The sequence below is a fragment of the Erinaceus europaeus genome, chromosome 7 (assembly GCF_950295315.1).
Source record: "Erinaceus europaeus chromosome 7, mEriEur2.1, whole genome shotgun sequence".
Classification (NCBI taxonomy): Eukaryota; Metazoa; Chordata; class Mammalia; order Eulipotyphla; family Erinaceidae; genus Erinaceus; species Erinaceus europaeus.
In genome coordinates this window covers 37564771-37588543 of record NC_080168.1, presented here as the reverse complement: position 1 = coordinate 37588543, position 23773 = coordinate 37564771, and the positions used below count along the sequence as shown (strand labels likewise).

General features: G+C 38.0%; 1 protein-coding gene across 3 annotated transcripts in view; it reads left to right on the top strand.

The window, feature by feature from the left end:
- PLCL1 (phospholipase C like 1 (inactive)) overlaps nucleotides 1-23773 on the top strand; it is a 520815-nt gene that overhangs the window by 300063 nt on the left and 196979 nt on the right. For all 3 annotated transcript variants that reach the window (XM_060194204.1, XM_060194203.1, XM_007534411.3), the window contains exons 4-5: nucleotides 2641-2716; nucleotides 5091-5200. In XM_060194204.1, the coding sequence (XP_060050187.1) occupies nucleotides 2641-2716; nucleotides 5091-5200 (186 nt within the window). The remainder of the gene's footprint in view (nucleotides 1-2640; nucleotides 2717-5090; nucleotides 5201-23773) is intronic.

Genomic DNA, 23773 nt, shown 5'->3' with positions numbered 1-23773 from the left:
TGTAGTTTCTTCTGGGCTATTGTCTTCATTCATTGGGGTAGCAGTTTTATTTGTTTTTAATCTACCCATTTTTTTATTTTGTGTTTCTCTCTTTTTTTATGTTCTGTTGTTCCTCAGTTGTTGTGTCTTGAGTACAAGCAACATTGTACTAAATACCTTTATGACAATTGCACTCACCAACCTCAGGAATTACAGTAGCAACTGAAGTAAGTATTGAAGTAGTTTAATCGTTACCTGTTAGCCAAACAATTTCGCCAGTCCGTGAAAAAATAGTAACCAAATCCCAGTGAAGAAAGAGAAAAGAAAGAGAGGATAGCAAGAATAGACAGTTATGCAAATCTACTATCCAGTGTATATTCTAGGGGTAACAAGAGGGGAAAGGGTACTAGAGCAGAGATACACACATAGAGAGTCCACTCTGAGTCAGATTTCTTCCCCAAAGTAATTCACAAATTCAGAAATGCAAAGAAGAAAGAAGAAGTGTATGACAAGATTAAAAAAAAAGAGAGAGAGAGAGATAAGAGAGAGAAAAGGGAGAAGATAAGAAAAAGAACTGTAATTAAAGAGCAGTGCAAGGAACTTCCCAAACGTGTATCAGTGAATTCAAAAAAAACCACCCTGTTTGGTGGTATGGGGTATCCTGCTAGGAGCTGGTCCCAGGGATTGCTTATGGGGGTGGGGGAAGGATGTATGCTTGAAAATTAAAAGGAAGAAAAAAGAATTTTTTTCCCTACTATAATTCTTAACCCAAATTAAGTTATAGTCACCTATTTGGTGTCTAAGGACCCCTTATTGGCTGGCCTGGTAAAGGCAGAAAATCCTATTGTTTCCAGGGGAGTGTGTTCGGAGCTCAGAGGCTAGCAGCTTCTCCGTCTGCCATCTTCCGGGAAACCCCCCCCTCCAGACTTTTTTAAAGGATTTCTTGAAAATGAAAACTAGCTCCAAGTCCTTTGATCCAATGAGAGCTATACTCAAGAAGTCTTTGGATCCACCCTCAGGTTCGCGGTGGTCCCTGGAGACTCCCAAGAGAAAACCCCTGAGCTAAAGTGCTCTCTCTGGGTCCTCTGCCGGCCGCCCAGCAGCGCTCTGCAACCGGCGGAGGAGCCGCCTTCCCAGGCGGAGGACAATGCCGGGCGCACTCGCCTTGCCCGGCGCCGCCTGGGAAGTCTGGAGCCCCGCTAGTCCGTGTCACCTTTACTCTAATTCTTAACCCAAATTAAATTATAATCACCTCTTTGGTGTCACCCCTTATTGACAGGCCTGCTAAAGGCAGAAAATCCTACTGTTTCTAGAAGATGTGATTAGAGAACACGCTGTTAGCAGTTTCTCAGTCCGCCATCTTCCCCGCATCCCCCAACTCCTTGCTTTTTTAGGTGTTTTCTAGACTCTCTTACCTCTCAGGTACAAAAACAAAGATTCCATGTCAAAAAAGTTGCAGGTCCCAGTGGAACTGGGATTCAGTTTCTGGTCATCTTTCCCTAACATGGATGAATTATTATTAATATTCCAGAGTGCATGCACTTCACTTTAGAAACTGCTATTGAAGATCATTGAAAGTATAGGCATCTAATTTGGAAGATAGACAAAAGTTGGAGGTAATGGCTTTGAAATGTTATACATGGGTGTAATATCTGATAATCCTAGAAATAGATGAAATTCCCAAAAGGAGAAGAGAGTAGAGAAAAGAAAGAATGGAGAAATCTGAGGTTAGTTGATGGAGAGGATTTCTACATAGAACATATAAGCAGATGAACTAAATAAAATAAAAATAAACTTTCAAACTATAAGGACAATTACTAGTTACCAAAAATGAAGGTATAAAGGTAACAAGATAAAAGAAATCAATTCAATAGTGAAGGATAGATTTGAACAGCACAGTTGAACAAGGAATTGCCAAGTGAAATACATTTGCTGATAGTATAGCAGTGACTGGAAATTCAGGAAATGCTAGTTATTGGTTGCCTCCTAGTTATTTCTTCAGAAAAGTCCCAATTTCTTGTCTTTTTTAACCTATTATTTCTGTCACCTCTACCACAACTGTTTTATTTCCAGTACCTCACTCAATATATTAGCTACCTCTTGGACAAAATTTGTTTTTACTCAGACATGGAGGGCAGGAATAGCCATTTCAGTGTTTTTAGCTACAAACTCTGTTGACTTAATGACTTAGAAATTTGACCTACTCATCAATGTTACCAGTAGATCTATAATACTTAAGAGGGAAGACTACTATTTGTGGACCACTTAACTCAAGTTGCCAACTTTACCAACATGTCTACTCCTCCTTTGGTTTTTTGTTATTATTAAAATACCTCTTAGCTTGGATGTTGTGACAATTTTTGACACGAGAGGATAGAATAAGAGGTGTTCATGAATGTGAACTGCAACTAAGAGAATATGTATGTGTTTGTTCCACAACTATTTATTTGCTACCCGCTGCACTTCAGGTAGGGCACTCTTCCTGTTACATAGTGTGAATATGGAGGAGGCAGAGATTACCCTCCTCTTCTCATCTCTTGTGGTTAATGTCTAATGTGGTTCATGGCTCCCTATTTTGGCTTATCACAGGAGTTTGTATGTTGTCCTTTCAGTTACTCAGTTTCAAGATTTCTGATAACCATACTCATATTTTTGTGACAGATGATTCAAGAGAGCCGGTTTCTTATAGAAGTGGCAGACACAGTCCAGGAAAAGATTGTCCAGTGCCAGAAATCAGGTAATTTTCCTCCCTCCCTCACCCTACTCCTTTTGCTGAGAGACCCTACTGATAATTTTTGGAAGAAACCTATGATTTTATTCTAAAAAGTCAACTTTTTATATGACTGTTTAATTGTACATTGAGTTACATTTAAGTATTTTTTTTTTTTTAGTACAAAAGATATCTAGTTGATCATGGGTGGATTTTCCATGTGCATATTGGGAGTGATGCTGTTTGGAGAGAGATGGGGAACACTGATTCTGTTTTTGTATCTCAGAGGTCAACACAACGTTTTACTGCTAATATGGGAATGATGGTTCCAAACTTCTCCTTCAGAACCAATTCATTTTCTCAGTTTGAGCCATTTTGAACATTCGATTCCTTTATGACTCCTCATTTTAGATTTGTTCTTTTTTCAAGGATAGATGAGCCATATATTTCTAAGGCTCTATCTCTGTTTATTAATATCACTTTCATTCATAGTCCTGTTATTTTATATTCTTAGATTTTTATCTTCCTTAATCCATACACAATCATGACCATAAAGATAAGAAAGATGACAATTTCTTGATATTCAAGCATATGATATATTCAGTACATCCACAGTTCCATAATTCTCCTAATTTTGCAAGGTAGTCACCATTATATCCAATCTATAGATGAGGTGTCTGATTTCTTAAGAGATTGGTTAATGATTCCAGAGATCCTATATCAAGCTGTGGAGGAGCTGGCCTTTTATTTTAATAAGAGGGATATAGAAAGAAGTACACACAGAAAGGAAGACCAGAACATTGAATAGCTCTTGTTTATGATTGTGCTGTGGATTAAATCTGGGACCTATGGTGCCTCAGGCATGGAAGTCTTTTTAAATAACCATTATGCTATCTCTTCACTCTAGAGCTGACCTTTTAATCCAGACTAAATTTTAAAAAGGGTGATCTTGACTGACTTACAGTAAATGTTTCAGTTAGCAGGATGCACAAAAATAATACTTTTTCTTCTTCTAGCGTTTGCCCTTCTTCCGTAGCCAGTCAACGGGTCAGGTTGAAAGCTGTCAGGAGCTGCTTGTTGCTGGCTTTGAAAGTGACTGGGATCCATGTGGATTCAGTCAGCTAGGAAGGATCGTCAGTTTCCCCAATGAATGGGTACTCACGGGATGTACCACGAGAAGGTCGATCCAATGCATCCTACCAAATATTTACATAATTTTCCTATGTGCCTGGAAATACTTAATGATTTATTCAATCATCACACAATCCCATGAAGAAAATACACTTGTTATCACCATTTCCACAATGAAGAAACCAATCCCAGGGAGTTTTAGGATTTGCCTGTGCTCATAAAACTAAGTCAGTGGTAAAGCCAGAGTATAAGCCTGGACTGCAGTCCTTTAGATACCAAGTACAATGTCTATGACAGCACCATAAATATCAGTGTGGAGAGTAGATGAATCTGGTGGACTTCATTGAATATGCATATATTTAAATATCTAGAGGGTTGCCCTGTGGAAAAGAGATTAACTCATTGATAGCTAGCATAAGGGATGTCCAGTACATGATGGTGAAGGGGGACTTGGGCCAGTGCTGTGTATGAATGGTAGGCAAGCATCTGTCACAGTGAGGTAAGAATCTGTATCTATGTGTCAACAGCTGTAATGTAAATTATTATCTCCTCCCTTCCATAAAATTATAAAAAGGATGTAGAGAGAAACTCTGGTCTGGACTAAGTTTTGGTTTTAGCTTTCCAAAGAAGAAATGAGATACCCAGAGAAAGTGTGTTTCCCATCCCTGAGGTGCTGAGACAAAGCCTACAGAAATAGATGATGGTGACTTTTTATATTATTCAACTTTTGAGAAAAAAACTGAGTTAGAAATGACTTGAAGGCCATTCCCAAATTTGAGCACTTGTATATTTCCCAGAATGCTAATTTTAAATAATCTTTTATTTTCACTCAACATTTACTAACCACCACTATGGTATATGTAGGCTCCAGGACCTATGTCCAAGGCAGATGGATTTTTCATAAGGAAAGCAAGCTATGCCCATTACATAAGGCTGCGATTCACACAGTCCACCATTTCACATGTAGTTTAAGCAGAGGACAGAGACAATGTATGTGACCTGTTGGGAGAATTTTCTCTGAATGCCTCATGTGACTCCTGATTGTTGGAAATGTAGTTCAGTCTAGCCAGTGGACTGTTGCTAGCTTGTCCCTAGGAGCCATCATTGATCTGGGTGAGCAGACTGGAGAGGAAAATTTGAGTTCAGGGATTTATAAATGATGAGAGAAGGGTGGGAATGGGGAGTTGTATTTTCCCTGGTAATAGTTTAATAGCAAAACACTTATTTTCTGAAATTGACATTAGAATTATTGTATGTTCTCTTTACAAAGGGATGAAATTTCACGAGGAACTTCATAATCTGGGAGCAAAAGAGGGTCTGAAAGGAAGAAAACTCAACAAGGCAACAGAGAGCTTTGCTTGGAATATTACAGTATTGAAGGTAAATGAAATATACAGTGCCTCTTTGTCTTTGCTTTTCTTCTTCACATGTGTTATATATGAAGCCCTCATGGTGGATGATGGTGAGTCAAAATTTAAAGTAACACGTAGCCTAATCACCAGGTTCATGCTCTAAGTGATGAGGAGACATGCATTGGGATTGACACACTCACTGTAGAGGACCAAAGGATTTATGGTGGGAGAGGAAGACAGCACGATCTAATTCCATTGCCTTGTGTTTGTACATGCATATTTTCAATCACACAAACACTTCTGTTCAAGTCAGTACGGCAGTGCTTTCTCATGGAAGTATGGCACCAAGTGTTGGAGAAACATCTAATACAGATGAGAGGGGAGAGTCTTACACTACAGAATATCTGAAGCCATTTAGAATTATTTTACTTTAAGAACTGTAAGAATTACAAATACATTGTTTTTGCAAATAACTTCATAAGTCAACTTCTTGAAGTTCTGTGACAATTAAATGAAATACTATATACAAGATCGACATTAAAGTGCATAAAACTAGAATTGGTACGGTATAACAAGGCTCACTTATAACATTCTTTATCAACTGTTAAAAAGAGTTTCTTATTCTCATACGCTACAATCCAGTCAGGAGGGAATTAGCTTATATTGGTTAAATATGTAGGCTCAAGTATCTAAGTGTATTGGCATCCTGTGTGGTTTCCAACAACTGAAGCAGGCACAGAATGAGCCCTCAGGGAAATAGTGGGCTAGTAGTATAGGGTGGTAGGGAGGGACATTGCCTTTAAAACTATTTGAGCTGAAACTATAAAAAATAAATTATTTAATAATATTATTAGTGATCTAACACTATTTTACATAATTAAAAATTTCAGAGGTATAATTTCCTGTCCAATTATGTCCTGTATAATTTCCTGTCCAATTACCATGCCCTCCACCAAAGTCTTGTACCCTTCTCCCCTTCTGCTAATGACATAGTTCTCACAAAGTCTAATTCTTTAGTTCATCTTTTCTATAGCTTGGCACTACATTAGCTGATGTTAATAAATGACAGAGAAGCTGATAAAAATTACAAAGATGACTACCTCTACAGTATAGCAAGATAAGAATAACCAACAGAGTTTTTAGGTTTTCCAAGTCAGAGACTGGGACAGAGAGACCAGCATTAGAGGTTGAAGTCAAAGTGGTCCTGGAAGGTTATCCACACAGGATTTTCTTTAATTCATATTTTAGTATTTTGCATGAGTCCAGGGTAGGAGCTTGCTTAATAGAGGGCTAGCCTGTCCCCATATGTTTGACATATGCCAGTATTTAATTATCACAGTGAATTTCCTTTTCCTTTCTTTTGGTTCACTTTTAAGTATGAATCTAAACTTCTTAAATAGTTACTGTGTTCATTTCCAGAAAGAGAAGTACAGTGCCACTTGGATATCAAGCCTAGTCTAATAAAGTGTTACCAATTTTGTAAAGGTTTTACTCAGGAGAATATTTCTCCTGGACGACCTGCTCTTGGAAAATAGATATGAACATACTATACCATTGATAAAAAAAAAACAAACAAACCTTCTTTGCTATCAAGTATAATAGAACATATTTATAGTCTGGAATTTCAGCTAGCATGATTTGACTCTTTACATGCAAAATTAATTTTAGTATAAGGTGTTCACACCAAGAGAACTGAAACTGGTGCTGCAGTCTAGTGAGCTTTCCCAAGTACTTTTCTGACTTGCCCTGTGGATTATTTCAGGAACTAAATTATATTAACTTTGCTGTTTAAAAAGGTTTGGTGAAAATAAATTTTAACAGGCTGAATAAGCGTCAAGTAATGATATATAAAATACAGTGTTGAGGAAATCAGTAAAATTGTTATGGAGAAGTTACAATCCAAGGGATAACTAGAGCTGAAAGTCATTAAGGAGTTTAGAGCTGATTTCTTTTTATGAATTTCCGTGATTATGAGTTGAATGATATGTGTTAAATGGTTATTGAAAAAAAGCTTGTTTTAACAATGAATACTTATATTAATTGATAGGTACTTATATTTTCCTCAAATAGATCTCTAACATATGATTTAATGCATTCTAGTGCATATCATAAACAATGGCTATTTTTATAAATCTGTGTTGAGTAGACATGACTATTTTTTTATTGAACCATTTTACCTCCTCTTAAGCTTCTGTATCTTCTTCTTTTAACTTATCAGTATTTTCACTTTTCTTGGGAAGAATAGTGGCTAAACTTTCTCACTTCTTCTTGTATGCTTGTGTTCTCCTCCTCCTCCTCCTTTTTTGGTAATTACTAGGGATTCATCTCTCCAACGCAACTTCTTCAGATAGAAAAGGGGGGGTTATACCAAGGCATCTAGGTGTTCTCTGGTGTAGTGGAGGCTGGCTTTGAGCATAGGTCATGTGCACAGCGAGGTAGGCATCTTCTCAGGTGAGATAATAGGTTCTTAGGAAAGCTATGGCAGATTTTCCTAACCCATGCAGTTCCTCTCATTTGATTTCCAAATTCTAGTTCCTCATATCTTGCTGCATATGGGAAACTACATGGACATCCATGTAGCAATGTGCTTTCTAATTAGCTGGCAGAAAAATGAGAGGTTTCTGTTTATTGTTAAGAGACAAGAAAGAAGTAAGGCAAGACGAATAGCCAATGGGAAAGGAAGTATGATATGAGGAGAGAAATTCATCTCTGAAGGACTGAGTGAGAGCAAGAATGGAGCCATTCTTCTCTGAATGGCTTTTTCAATCACTGTATGAGACTGTGTGTGTGTGTGTGTGTGTGTAGTGTGTACTAAATCAGACTCTTCTGGTAGTCATGATGACTGTGCCCCTCGAGGCTGCTCTGAATCTACACAGAGAATGAACATATCTTGTGCCATTCCTGTTGTTCATTGAGAGTTTCTCCAGTGACTGTTGTTGCAGTAAAAGCAGTAGAAAGAGGGAGTCGGGCTGTAGCGCAGCGGGTTAAGCGCAGGTGGCGCAAAGCACAAGGACCGACATAAGGATCCTGGTTCGAACCCCGGCTCCCCACCTGCAGGGGAGTTGCTTCACAGGCGGTGAAGCAGGTTTGCAGGTGTATATCTTTCTCTCCTCTCTGTCTTCCCCTCCTCTTTCCATTTCTCTCTGTCCTATCCAACAATGACAACAACAATAATAACTACAACAATAAAACAACAAGGGCAACAAAAGGGAATAAATAAATAAAATAAATATAAAAAAATTTTAAAAAAAGCAGTAGAAAGGTCAGATTCTCTCCAGCACCAACCCATTCTGAAAAGAACAATTATTTATAAAACCTGGACACAGAACTCCCAATGACGACGCATTAATAAGAACTAGATATTATGATCTATTATTAAGAAATATGTAACAGCTGGGAACATAGTCCAGCCAGTTATAACACAGAACTCACATGCCCAAGATTCAATTCCCAGCACCATGCATGGTAGAACTGAGCTGTTCTCTGGTCTTTTTTTTTTTTTTTTTGTGTGTGTGTGTGTGTGATTAGATAGGACAGAGAGAAATCAAGAGAGTGGGAGATAAAGATAGGTGGGGAGCCAGGGGCTGGAACCAGAATCCTGGAGCAAGTCCTTGTGATTCCTACTATGTATTCTTAACCCAGTGCCTACTGCACACCCACACTCCCAGTTTCTTTCTCAGTCCTCTCTTGTTCTTCTCTCTCTCTCTCTCTGGATAAAAAAAAATAAAGAAACATGAAACAAGATGGTCCAGGGTACAAATATTGGAGTAAGATGCTTTCTAGCTGTATGGTCTTGGGAAAATTTTCTTTTGTTTCTGGGTTTCTGAATCAATTTAGGTATACAAGGTTATAAAGTAATAGTGCTTTTATTTTTTTATCAGAATAAAAACCTACAATAATAACTTAGTTTTTGCTCATTCTTTCCTACCTAGTAGAATATGGCTATTCCATCCAACGTGGCAGTATATTCCTACAGTCAGAAAGGCACACTGAGAGTTTACCTTGAGAATATCATTTCTCTTCTGACACTACATTCACTAAGCAACTCAGTTCAGGATCTGGCTTCCCTAATATACTTTCCTAGTGAAAACAGACTAAGTTAACCGAAGTGGCATAACTAGTCCCATCTGCCTGGCAGTCACATTTATCTTTGTCAATGAGCTGGCTAACTTCCTCTTTTAACAGTCCATCTTCCATGAGCTCAGTTAGCATGATTCAAATCCCCACTCCCCAGGCCTGACTGCCTCTGAATGAATGGATACAATTATGCCCCTGGCTGGATACCACTGAGATCATGAAAGCAAAAAACAAAAACAAAAACAAAAACACAAGAAAGAAAAACACCAAAACAAAGGCTCAGACTTTGGATCTACCCTTAGAACCCAACCAGCTTCCTGTTTCTCTTAAAAAGCTTTGCTGTTCCATTTTAAATCTAGAATTGACAGTCTCCAATTCTTGAAGAGACAGAGAAAGTGTGATAGTCATTTTGCCAGCAAAAATTATGAAGGGCATGTTGAGGTTTCTATTATTTCTGCCATCTTAAGTGGGCTTCTTAGTCTGTCTTGTATCACTCACCTGTGTTCAAGCAGAAGCCATGAATCATCTCCCTTTAAATAACATGATTTGAGGAGAAAGTTAAAATCCCTATATGAAATTTCCTTAGACTCCACTAAGGAAGGAACCCCTGAAAAACAAAGTTCTTAACTTTTTTAAAACATTGATTTAGTTATTAAGGAGAGAAAATGTGGGAGAGAGACAGAACCAGGGCACCACTCTGGCACATACAGTGCCAGGGCTGAAACTCAGGAGCGAGTCTAGCACTTTATCCATTGTGCTACGTCCTAAGCCACAAAAATCAAAGTTTTTATTTTATTTTTTATTATCTTTATTTATTTGATAGACAGCCAGAAATCGAGAGGGGTGGGGGGGTGATAGAGAGATAGATGCCTACAGCCCTGCTTCACCGCTCATGAAGGTTTCCCCCTTCAGGTGGGGACAAGGGACACAAACCTGGATTCTTGCACATTGTAACATGCGCGCTTAACTAGGTACACCACCATCCAGCCCCCAAAGCAAAGTTTTAAAATCACTAACCATGAACATCAAAGCATGTGTTCCTATGTTGAGGGACCATTGTATTATTTTCCACATCAGCTACTCTGCTTACCCTCATCAGCAGAATGAAAGGGTTCCACTTTAGGTGTGTCTTGCTAACACTTATTTCCTATTCATTTTAGTTTTGTTTAGATAGTAGGTCATTCCAGTAGATGTGAGGTAGTATTTCATTATAGTTTTGATACTCATTTACTACTTATTAGTGATTTTGAACATTTTTTTTTAATTTGCTTGTTGGCTATTTATGTATCTTCTTTGGAGAAACAAATGACTGGTAAGTTTCTTTGCTCATTTTTGTAATTTATTTGGTCATTTCTAGGGTTTTGCTCTCCTAGGTGGGGTTTTTTTCAGATTGAGAGACAGAGAGAGAGAAAAGGAGAGGGAAAGATACCACAACACCAAAATTTCCTCTAATGCATTGAAGGTTGGACTTAAACCTGGGTTGCTCACATGACAGTCTAACAGGGGAGCTATCTTGCTCTCTCAGAACTGTTTTCTTTTTGTTGTTGTTGTTGAATTTTTGAAATTATATTCTGGTTACTAACCCTTCATCATCTATATGATTTGTAAACACTCAACCCTATTATGTTGATTGTCTTTTTACCCTGGATCATGAACTTTTAGTGCACAGGGTTTTAAGGTTTTATTGAGGTTTAGTTTTTCTTCTTTTGTTGCTACGTGTCCGTTTGGTATTACTTTTGTTGTTACATGTGCCTTTGGTGTTACAGGCAAGGAAGTATTGACAAATCCATTGTCATGAAGCTTTGTCCTACATTTTCTTCTAAGAATTTTAAGTCTTACATTTGGGTCTTTTCTTTGTTTTGAGTTAGTTTTCATATAGGATTTTAGCTAACAGTCTAGTTTCATCCCCTTGGATGCAAAGAACCAGTTTTTCCAATATTTGTTGAAAAGAGTGTCCTTCCTCATGAATGATCTTGACACCCTTGTCAAAAATTATTTGGTTACATATTCAAGAGTTTATTTCTATGTTCTCTATTCTAGTCCATTACATACACTTACTCTCCCTGCCATGAGTGTGTGTATGTAAGAGTCAGAACTTATTCTAGCACCACACTGTTTTGATTAGCTTTGCACGAAGTTTAAAAATCACTAAGTGCAGGCCAGCAAAACATTGGGTTGTCCAAAAAAAAAGTCATGATGTATTTTTGCACAGAGAAACATAGAAACTGTGTCATGACTTTTTTGATGACCCAATAGCCCAGATGGGTAGTGTGCTGCTTTCTAGGCACATGATCCAGGTTTGAGGCCAGCTGCTACCAAACTAGAGAGAGCTTCAGTGCTTTGGCTTCTTTCACTGTCTCTGTCTCTGAGTCTCTGTGATAGATATAGGTGAGTCCCCCACCTTCATTCATCTTCTATGAAATTTTTTTGGTTATTCCACATCTCTTGAGATTCCATATGAATTTTAAGTTGGGTTTTTCTATTTACTCAAAAACAGCATTGGGATTTTGATAGTGATTATGTTATATTATAGAATACTTTTTAAACAATATTGTCTATCTGTTGGACATTTTTGCTGTCAAAGTCATGCATGTTTGTCTGGGAGTCTGGTGGTAGCGCAGCGGGTTAAGCGCACATGGCACAAAGCGCAAGGACTAGCGCAAGGATCCTGGTTCGAGCCCCTGGCTCCCCACCTGCAGGGGAGTTGCTTCACAGGCAGTGAAGCAGGTCTGCAGGTGTCTGTCTTTCTCTCCCCCTCTTTCTTCCCCTCCTATCTCCGTTTCTCTCTGTCCTATCCAACAACAATGACATCATCAACAACAATAATAACTACAACAACAATAAAAACAAGGGCAACAAAAAGGAAAATAAATAAATAAATATTTTAAAATTATGTGTGCTTGTAAAAGGTGTATTAATGAGAGAGGGAGAGAGACCATGACACACCTGTGGCATACACTGTGTTGAGGGTCAAATCAAAGATATCACGCATTTAAGGACTGCATTCTATCTGCCAAACTACTTCTCTAGTTGCAGAAAATGATCTTTTTCATGGCTCCCAGGCTTCCTCTGATTTTCCACTCAGAGTCAGAAAGAGACACAAACACCACTTCCTAAAACTTCCTCTAGTGCCAAAGTACTTTTTTTTTTTCCCTCCAGGGTTATCTCTGGGACTCAGTGCGTACACTAAGAATCCACTGCTCCTAGAGGCCATTTTTCTCCATTGTTGTAGTTGTTGCTGTTGTTGGATAGGACAGAGAGAAACTGAGAGAAAAGTGAAGATAGGGAGGGGGAGAGAAAGATGGATACGTGCAGACCTGCTTCACCATTCTTGAGGCAGTCCTCCTATAGGTGGGGAGGCAGGGGCTTGAACTGGGATCCTTGCATCTGTCCTTGTGCTTAGCACTATGTGAGCTTAAACCAGTGTTTTAACACTGGGTCCCCCCATAGTACTTCTCTGTGGTGTGGGACTTGGACTGGGCTTGTGCATTGGAGCGTGTGCCCTACCTGATGAACTCTCTCTCCATCTCCAGGTATACAGTTTGTAAATTTTCCCTGCAGTGGAAACTACTAAGGATTTGATAATTAAATTCAGTTTATAATTCAAAGAATTATAAACTGCTTTGGAAATATAGATTACAATCTATTAAAATTTATAGTTAAATACAGTAAAAGCAAATTGTACAGAATGGATTATTTAAATAGTTATGCCTCAAAATATAGATGTCTACTTATAGAGCTAGCCAGATATAACCCATTTGCTGGAAAAAACTTACCTGCCATCCTAAATTGAATTTTTCTTTCTTTTTAATTATTAAAAATTATTATCTTTATTTATTGGATAAAGATAGTCAGAAATTGAGAGGTTAGGGAGAGATAGGAGTGAGAAAGAGAGAGACTTGTAGCTCTGCTTTTCCACTTACAAAGCTTTCCCCCTACAGGTGGGGACCAGGGTCTTGAACATATTACAATGGTCTTTGCGCATTGTAATATGTGCACTCAACCAGGTGTGCCACCACCTGGCCCCTTTAGAATTCCTTTCCTTTCCCTTTCAATTTTTATTTGTAATTAATCTTGGGTTACTAGAATATAAGTTTATACACTGTACCCACTACTGAAGTACTGAAGTTCTTTGAACTTACTCACCTTCCAAGGATAACCACCATAGTTCTCACAAAAACATAGAAACAAATTATTTGCTTCTCTCTCTTTTCTTTCTTTCTTTCTTTCTTTCTTTCTTTCTTTCTTTCTTCCTTTCTTCTTTGTTGCATGTTCATTTATATCAGTTCTCTAGATGCCACATATGAGTGGAACCATCTGCTAGTTGTCCTATAGAATTTCTTATACCAAGTATGCCTAAGAGGAAGGAGAATGCCATGTATTAATGTAATTTGCATCTTATAGCCACATTTACTTTATATTATTATTATTATTAAAGATTATTAAATATTAAAAAATAGTATTCAGGTGTTATCAAGCACTAGTTCTGCTGGACATGTTTGATGACTGAAAATGGAAAAGACTAAACAGTGGGCCTAAGGTGAGGACTGACCCCTGTGGCATCTGGGTCATTTTCACTTAGTCTAGCAAACTTTTACCTCCCTGTGACCCCAGGCAACAGCTTACAATGCTCCTTTGACACTTATTACCAGGCAGATGGATGCAGACAAAAGAGAATGAAAGGTTCTGTTCCATAATACATAATATTATGTATCAGTAATTTTGTATACACATGCAAAAATCAGTTATGTGGTGGGGAGATAACTAAACTGGAGCACTGGACTTTCCTGTATGAGATTCATAGCACTTCACTGTCCTGGAGTGGTCCCCTGATCAGCCTCTCTGCCTCATTTGAAGAGCCCTTTATCTTTCTCCCTCATTCATTATGTAATTAATAAAATAAAGCTTTAAAAAGCACATCAACTGAATTAAAGAGAGTGTATTCAGAAGGAATACCATTTATTTTTGATATATTTTTTTATTTTTTATTTAAGAAAGGATAAATTAACAAAACCATACGGTAGGAGGGGTACAACTCCACACAATCCCCACCACCCAATCTCCATATCCCATCCCCTCCCCTGATAGCTTTCCCATTCTCTATCCCTCTGGGAGCATGGACCCAGGGTCATTGTGGGTTGCAGAAGGTAGAAGGTCTGGCTTCTGTAATTGCTTCCCCGCTGAAAATGGACGTTGATTAGTCAGTCCATACTCCCAGTCTGCCTCTCTCTTTCCCTAGTAGGGTGGGTCCCTGGGGAAACAGAACTCCAGGACACATTGGTGGGATCTTCAGTCCAGGGAAGCCTGGCCAGCATCCTGATGGCATCTGGCATCTGGTGGCTGAAAAGAGAGTTAACATACAAAGCCAAACAAATTGTTGAGCAATCATGGACCCAAAGGTTGGAATAGTGGAGACGAAGTGTTAGGGGGGTACTCACTGCAAACTCTAGTGTACTTCTGCTTTCAGGTATATATTTTGCACTAGTTTATGGATATGTGTGAACATATGCTGTCTCTCACAGAACCTGGTCTATATCTAGGTTTTGGGACTTTGTTAGAAAGTGAACCACCTGAGATGGAATTACAGAATACAATGAAAGGAAAGGTCTCACCCCACTAATGAAGCTGAAGGGTTGTCATTCCACACGTGAAGTCTCTGGACACAGTCTGAGCTGAAGCATGTTGAGGTGGCAATCGTTGGCGTTGATTAGGTTGCGATCGGCTGATGCAATCGGCTGATGCAATATTATTTGATATGGATTGGGAGAGGCACGCGGGAAAGTGGGCCCTAGCTTAAGGTTCCAGGACTGGGAGAGATATAGGCTCTATAGTGGAGATGTGAGGTTCCTGCTGTCTTAGGGTTCCAAAAGACAATCGATAGTTAGTGTTATCATCACATTCTTTGGTAATTGGGTTAACTTTGAAAAGTCCTTTTGTTAGGGGTTGCTGTATAGTACCCAGTATCTTGTGTATAGCTGTGCCATTGGTTGCTTCTGATCTATTTAGTCTAGGCTTTTGAGAGAGTCCACATATCAAATACACAGCCTATATATTAAGAAGACTCAGTCTGTGTTTAAAAACTTCGAGACATAACAGTTTTTCCCCTCTCATATTAATTAACTAGTGATTTATATGACTACACTTTACTAGGAGTGTACATAAACACCATTCCCAACACCAAAAGACTAAGTCCCATCCCACCCACCCACCCCCACCCCCCAACCTGCCCAGGAAGCTGCATGTCTACCCCTCACCACAGGGTTTTTACTTTGGTGCCCTACTTTCAATTTAGTCAGATCCTGCTTTTAGTTTCCCTTTCAGATCTTCTTTCTCAACTTCTGTTGATGAGTGGGATCATCCCATACTCATCTTTATCTTTCTGACTTAGCTGACTTAACATAATTCCTTCTAGCTCTGTCCAAGATGGGTCAGCGAAGGTGGGTTCATTGTTCTTGATAGCTGTATAGTATTCCATTGTGTATATATACCACAACTTTCTCAGCCACTCATCTGTTGTTGGGCACCTGGGTTGCTTCCAGGTTTTAGCTATTAAAATTGTGCTGCTATGAACATAGGAGTACACACCTCTTTTTGGTTGGGTGTTATGGAGTCCTTGGGGTATAACCCCAGGAGAGGAATTGCTGGATCATATGGAAGGTCCATGTCTAGCCTTCTGAGAGTTTTCCAGACTGCTCTCCACAGAGGATGGACCAATTTATATTCCCACCAGCAATGCAAAAGGGTTTCTCTGTCCCCACAGCCTCTCCAGCATTTGTTGCTGCTGTCCTTTTTGATGTATGCCATTCTTACAGGAGTGAGTTGGTATCTCAATGTTGTCTTAATTTGCATTTCTCTGACAATCAGTGACCTGGAGAAGTTTTTCATATGTTTGTTAGCCTTTTGGATCTCCTCTGAGGTGAATGTTTTGTTCATATCCTCTGCCCATTTTTGGATGGGGTCATTTGCTTTTTTGGTGCTATGTTTGCTGAGCTCTTTATATATTTTGGTGATTAGTGTCTTGTCTGATGTATGGCATGTGAAGATCTTCTCCCATTCTGTGAGGGGTCTCTCTGTTTGTTTAATAGTTTCTTTGGATGTGCAGAAGCTTTTGAATTTGATGTAGTCCCGTTGGTTTGTTTCTGCTTTAGTCTTTCTTGCAATTGGGATTATTTCATCAAAGATGTCCTTGAGGTGTAGGTGGGAAAGTGTTTTACCAATGTTTTCCTCTAAGTATTTGATTGTTTCTGGTCTAACATTCAGGTCTTTGATCCATTTGGAGTTGATTTATGTTTCTGGTGAGATAAAGTGGTTCAGTTTCATTCTTCTGCATATTACAACCCAGTTTTCCCAGCACCATTTATTGAAGAGAGCCTCCTTCTTCCATTTAATGCTTTGGGCCCCCTTATCAAAGATTAGATGTCCATAGGTGTGTGGACTTATTTCTGGGCTTTCAATTCTGTTCCACTGGTCTGTGTGCCTATTTTTGTTCTAGTACCATGCTGTTTTGATGATGATGGCTTTATAATATAGTTTGGAATCTGGGAGTGTGATGCCTCCATTTCTGTTTCTTTTCCTCAAGATGGTTTTGGCAATTCTAGGTGTTTTCTGGTTCCAGATAAATGACTTTAGTGTTTGTTCTATTCTCTTAAAGAAGCTTGGTGTAACTTTGATGGGTATTGCATTAAATTTGTATATGGCTCTGGGGAGAATATTCATTTTGATGATATTTATTCTAATCCATGAGCATGTGATATCTTTCCATTTCTTGGTATCAGTTTTGATGTTTTATAAACTAAGTTTGTTGTATTTACTCTTGTTTTGGGTGTTAGAAAAGGCAATCGTAAACACACGTTTAAAATCCTGTTACTGTTTGACTTATGAATGAAGAATAAAAAATATTTCTTTCATCTCAAGAAGCTGATTTACTTTACTTCCATGTCAACACATGAAGACAGAAAGCTTAAAAGTGGCTTGTGATTTATTAATTATCAAAAGATAATTTTTGTGTGCATGTGGAAACTCATAATATGCTTAGTCAATATCAGTAGCGTCTGCTGGGTGCTAGGCTTTGTGCCTGGGAATGTTGAGAGAGGAATTAGCTCTGCTGGTCCTGGAGCTAATAGCATGATGGGGAAGGCAGTCATTTCATAACCACCCACACTGTGTTATACTTGCCATTGAGAAAGTCACCTAGTATTGTGTGATCATGTAGTGAGATCTGCCCTAGTGGGAATGTTCAGGGAAGGTTTTCATGAGGAGGTACCAGAGACAGTCCTTGGGCTTCCCATTTACTCCCCAGGCCTGCTTGAGTCTTGATACTCAACTGTGGTTGCCAAAATCATCTGAAGACTGTCAGGGCAAAGAAAACAAATTAAAACAAAGATGTGCTGGACCTCTTTGCTTTGGTCTGGGGAGCTCAGAAATGCCTGCCCTGATCTGCTTAGCAGCACTGCTAATTTGTTATCATATGAAATCTGCTCAGTAGTCATGCTAATTACTAGTGAATTTGATCGCCAACACCCTAAAGATATAGTTAGCAGTGGCGTTCCATGTCCTTGTCTAACTGTATACTTGATCTGACTGCTTGTAGTTGCAGAGAAGGATGCTACAGAGTTGGTTTTGGGGGTAAATTTTTGCAATTTAAAGTTGAAAAGATACAGAGAGTTAAAAAATAGAGGATATTAGCTGTATTTGTATTAGAAAAGAGGTATTTTTTGCTTTTGACAAATATATTACTGATGCATCTGTAATCATCAGGGTCACAAATTTAAAACATTGTTTTATAGCGCTCTCATCCAGCAATGTAGGACAGTTCAGATGGATTGTTAATGTGTTTTTAGCAATAAGCAAGCTAGTTTCATGGTGTCCAGATTTCTGCCCTGGGTGGTTGCCTCCTAGCTGTGCTTCCCAGGAGTTTAGTAGAGATAAAAGCCAGGCTGTTGACATGATAATGGAAGCACAGACCATTTTACTTTATCCCCAATAGAACTAATTTTAGTGGACGTGTTTTTTTTTCAGATGAAAGCTGCATTTTATAATGATTGTGAATAATTCAAAAGTGACAGAGTCCTAATGAATAGATGCATCATAGGCCAGGGGATTTGGCTTCAATTTGTGAGATTATAGAGGGTCCTACATTTGTTGCTGGAAAGCATTCTGTAGAGAAAAATTAGTTTCTTAGACAGAGTTTTAGTCTAAGATAAGAATTATTTAAGGCAAGTTCAATATCTTAAATCTATGTTAACTGTGATATTTGTAGAAAGAAATTATTGATAATTGTGATTTTTTTTAGCCCTCTGTTTTTTTTTTTTGTTTGTTTGTTTTTGGCAAGAGTTGGAATATGTTTGTGTAATTTCCACTGCTCATCTTCTTGGCTTTTTTACTTACTTTCTCTTTTTCTATCACCAGGGTTATCACTAAGGTTTAGTTCTTGCACAATGAATCCATTACTCCTGGTGGCCATTCCCTCTCTTCTTTTTGTCTATAGAGACAGAGAGAGATTCAGACAGGGGAAGTAAAAGAAGGAGTGAAAAACACTTGCAGCTCTGCTTTAATTCTTGTGAAACCTTCCCTCCTGCAGGTGGGGACCAGGGGATTGAATCCGGTACCTTAAGCATTTTCTTATTGTTAATCCAAGTCTAAGCTAGTGAGCTCACTTCTCTGGATATACACTAATGCCTCTAGGTGTGTGTGTGTGTGTGTGTGTGTGTGTGTGTGCAGTAAATATGCCTTGTCAAGTAAAACAAATCCTCCTTTACATAAAGAGAGATTTTAGGGCCAGCAGAATAACTTATTTGAATAGTATTCTGCTTTGCCATGTTCATGACTCAGGAAGCTTTGATGCTACGGTATTTTTTTTTTTTACTTTATCTCGCTCTCTGTCTGTATCTAAAGGAGAGAGAGAGAGAGGGAGAAGATAGAAGAGGAGAAAGAGAGGAGGGTGGAGAGTGAGAGGGGAGAGATAGGAGAATAATTAGAATATGAGAGTGTGAACCATAACAGTAAATTGGGTTAATGCTTTTACCTAAAAATTTATAAATTCTCAAAAGTTCCTCCAGAGAATTACTCTTGTACTATGAAGGACAAACTAGTCTGGAAAGACTTATGGAGGATGACTAGGTGCTAAGAAGCACTGCAAAGAGGATATATACTGTCCTTGTCTCGGGAGAGGGGTCATCAAAATTCAGTGAAATTCTTAACAGAAACACAGAGATCATATAACCTTTACATTGTCTATATATACACATGCACATATAAATATGTATATATAAATGCTACATAGGTGTGTTGCTGTGAACATACGTGTGTGGTGTAGACTCAAGCACATAATGAAGGAACTAAAGTAAGAATAATGAGATTTGCTATTACTTCTTTAAAGTCCAAAAAGTATGAAATGGGCAGAGAGAAAAATGTTCTCAATTCAGAATTGGTTATCTCTCAATTTAATTAGGTTTCTCTTATTTCAAGTTGATTCAGTATGCCCAAATGTATGTCAAATATGAAATTACATACTCCTAGTAACAGAATAGTGGAGAAAGATATTTCCTCCTTATTTCATACTTCTTTAAAAATAATTTTGCATCAGTAATCACTTTCCATATGCTAGTGATACTTTTATCATTTTTAATATGTGAAGACACATGCTTACCATGACAGATTACTTATGAACTGAATTTTCCTGTTAAGAAAAATATACATGGCTTTATGAAAACACTGATGATAACTATTTTGAAAAGTAGATCAGCTTGATTTTTAAAAATTAGCTAGAATTCACTAAAAAAGTTACACAAATATATTGAGAAAGCTACTTGAATAAGGCAAAAAAATTTCATCATTATTCTAGCCAACATATTAATGTTTTGAAAGAAGATAACTTCTGAAAGGAGGATACTATATCATATATTGAATTTATGATATTTTCTTTATCAGATGATAACTTTATGGAAAGTTTAAAAGCTGTAGGTAGAAGTTGCTTACTTTAAGACACAAAAAAGAGCATAGATTTCTTTTCAGCTTCAGAGAATCCTTTTGTATGCAGTAAAATAGACTAAGACCTCATGATTTGGTTTGTAAATTTGCCAGGACAAAGCTGTGCATTCTAAAAATAGCCACACTCTTTGAATGTTTATTTTAAATATGCCATTCTCAATGGACTTTTGAGTCAATGGACTCTGGGATGGGAAGCCCTTAAATTGCTTTACAGTGTATTCCAGGACAAAAATATTGTAGTTCAAATCTCCCAGAAGTATCCTTCAATAAACTAGAAATGTCTACTTTTCCCAATTGTCTGCTACTCACCAGCTGTGACTATAGGACATCTAGAATAAAAATAATTTGTGGATTTTGTTGCTTGAGAAATATTAATCTCATGTTACCAACATATCTACTTTCAGAAAGTTGAACTTTTTTCTTAAAATAAACATAAAGATGTATTTTTCACATACATTTAAAGTATATTAGATATCCTGAAAATATGGCCTGTGTTTGAACAACTAATTTTGGTTGACTTGAGTCAGAATAGTAGGTCTGTCTCAATATATTGCTTTCCTATTTTTTCATGTTTAGATTCACTTTTTAAAATATATATAAGAGGGAACTTTAATGTTTTTAGAGAGTTATTCCTTTTCTCTGCTAACACATTATTCAATTATTATTATTTTTTATCCCTTCAGATTCTGAGGATGAGTACTTTTTGGATATCTGGTAGAATAAACTTATAGGCAGATATCAAAAAGCTTTAGAAAGTTGATGTATTGGTGAAGTTCTGGGTGGATTCACACTACTTCTCATTCTCTTACTTTCTAGATGTTTTTTTGCACTTACTACGCATATTGTAGTAAATGGGCTCTTCTGTTTATTGAAGATTTGAAATTAACCATGAAACTGATACCCAAGGCTGCTAGAAGTAAAGCTGAGGTGTTAATGCTGATGTATGAAAAGTGTATTTTAATAGTAAATATGCCCTAATATTAAATATGAATAAATGAGACAAAAGATTAATAACAATGTGTATTGTGTATCCTCTGACTCAGCCCATAGTCTTTTCATGTAGTCTGAAGCCAGAGAGGGAAAAAGCCAGCAGCTTCCTGTTCTCTTGTATATATAATACATTTTTGCCTGGGAGAGAGGAAGAATGTCATTCAGAAGAACATATATATAGTGTGTGTGTGTGTATGCTTGTGTATATGTGTTATGACATAGACCTCTGACTAATATTAAACAATCCATTTATTAATGCTACTCATTGTTTGCTTTGTAATGATACATGGAGAAATGACATCTTCCTCTTTTTTGTTTGTATAATATTATTCTCTGGTGTTCATATGAAAATGTGTAACAGAATGATGATAACAGGTGTTGCCAGGGTGTAATTCCATTCCTGAATTCTGGAAAGTATGTATTTTTTCAGCTACTATATTAAAAAATCACTTGTATTGCATAATATCTGTCAATCTGCTCTTAATAACCACTGTCTGACACGTCATTAGGCATGTCTTAGAAAGTATGGTTTTGTTCTAGAGATTCCTCTATAGTAGAGGGAGAGGGAGCAAATAGTGAAGTGACTACTTCAGTCCTTATTCTTTAAATAGCTTTTCCGGGTAAGGTAATTTCCTTCGGTCCCTTTGTCAAGGATACCCAGGAAGAGTTTTCACCGAAGACCCAGAACTACAGCTGGCCTTGATAATTAATTATATGAGGCTTTATGAATGCCATTGAAGTTAAACAACAATGCAATTAACATTATCTTTCTGAAATGCCTGTATAGACATTTCTACATATGTACAGTTTCACTTTTTGCAATATGAGTTAATAAAGGACTCTGAATCTATTTTTTGATATGAATGTACATGGAACCTTCCCCATACTAATAAGCAATTCTTGTTACTAGTAAGGTATCTAATTCACCTTGATTCTAACACTGTTGGGGGGGATGGTTAAGTGCACATATCACCATGTACAAGGATCCAAGTCTGCAAGTGTCTTTCTCTTTCCCTCTCTTCTGTCCCTCTCAGTTTCTCTCTGTCTTGTCCAATAAAAGTAAATAAAATAAAATAGAAAAAAATTCTGACACTATCTACCCAGAGATGGCATCAGATTCCACTGTCTCCCACAGGCCTTAGTCTCCCATGACTGCTTTTTTCAGATGCCAGTGACAAGTCCAGGCTGTTATCTATAATTCTGACCAAGAACTGCAGGTTGGAGACTCTAGTGGCACTCTTTCCTTCAGCTTCAGTGTTCCCAATGCAAGTCTAGTTTGCAGACCTGGACTTTTGACAGTGTCTGTAAATCATGTTTTTACAACCTTCTCAGTAGTTTTAATTAGCTTTCTGAAAGGGAACCTGGAAGTCTATTTTCTCACTACATAATCTTTATAGGCTTTATATATTTGTAGTCCTTATAAAGTCTTATTATGAAAGACTGTAACTCAAGAAGAGCTGGACAGAAGTGATGCATAGGTCAAGGGGTGGAGAAAGCTTCTGAGCTTCCATGTCCTCTCTTCATGCGGTGGCATTTTTTAGGACACGAGTGTGTTAACAAACCCAGAAGATCTACAGTCTTGTCCTCTTGGGTTTCACATAAGTGTCATTACTTAGGTCTGACTGACCATTGACAATTGACTTCAGTATCAATTAATAGATAGACTTGGGTTAACTTCCCTGGATGTCTGGAGTGGGACTAGGAGCTCCAGCTGTTATTACATAGCTAATCCGTGACTGTCTGATTACTAATCAGTAAACTGACTCTTGGCAGTCAGTGTCCATCCTCATATATTACCAATATCCACCTCATTCACACAACAAGAAGCGTCTTGATCACTCTCAATATGTAGGAAGCTCCCAGAGTTTCATGAGTTGTGAGTCAGAAAGTCTGGACGAAGACTAAGCATATATGAGGAAACTGTGTTGTTCACCTCAATGATTAAACAAATAGGTCTTATAAGTCTCTCTACAGAAACACATTTTTGCAAGTTCTTTTATTTTAGTTTATTTTTATTAGTGATTTAATACTTATTTACAAAATTATGAGATAACAGGGATATAATTCCACACTGTTCTAACCACCATAATTCTTTATCCCCAACCCCTCCATTGGAAACTGCAGGAGTTCTCCCAAGGTCACAGATATAGATTGACTATTTCTATAACTATATTTATTTATTTATTTATTTATTTATTTATTTATTTATTTATTTATTTTATTTAAGAAAGGACTAATCAACAAAACCATAAGGTAGGAGGGGCACAACTCTACACAATTCCCACCACCCAATCTCCATAACCCACACCCTCCCCGGATAGCCTTCCCAATCTCCATCCCCCTGGGAGCATGGACCCAGGGTCATTGAGGGTTGCAGAAGGTAGAAGGTCTGGCCTCTGCAATTGCTCCTCCGGTCCACACTCCCAGCCTGCCTCCCTCTTTCCCTAGTAGGGTGTGTCTCTGGGGAAGCTGAGCCCCAGGACACATTGGTGGGGTCCTCAATCCAGGGAAGCCTGGCCAGCATCCCGGTGGCATCCGGAACCCG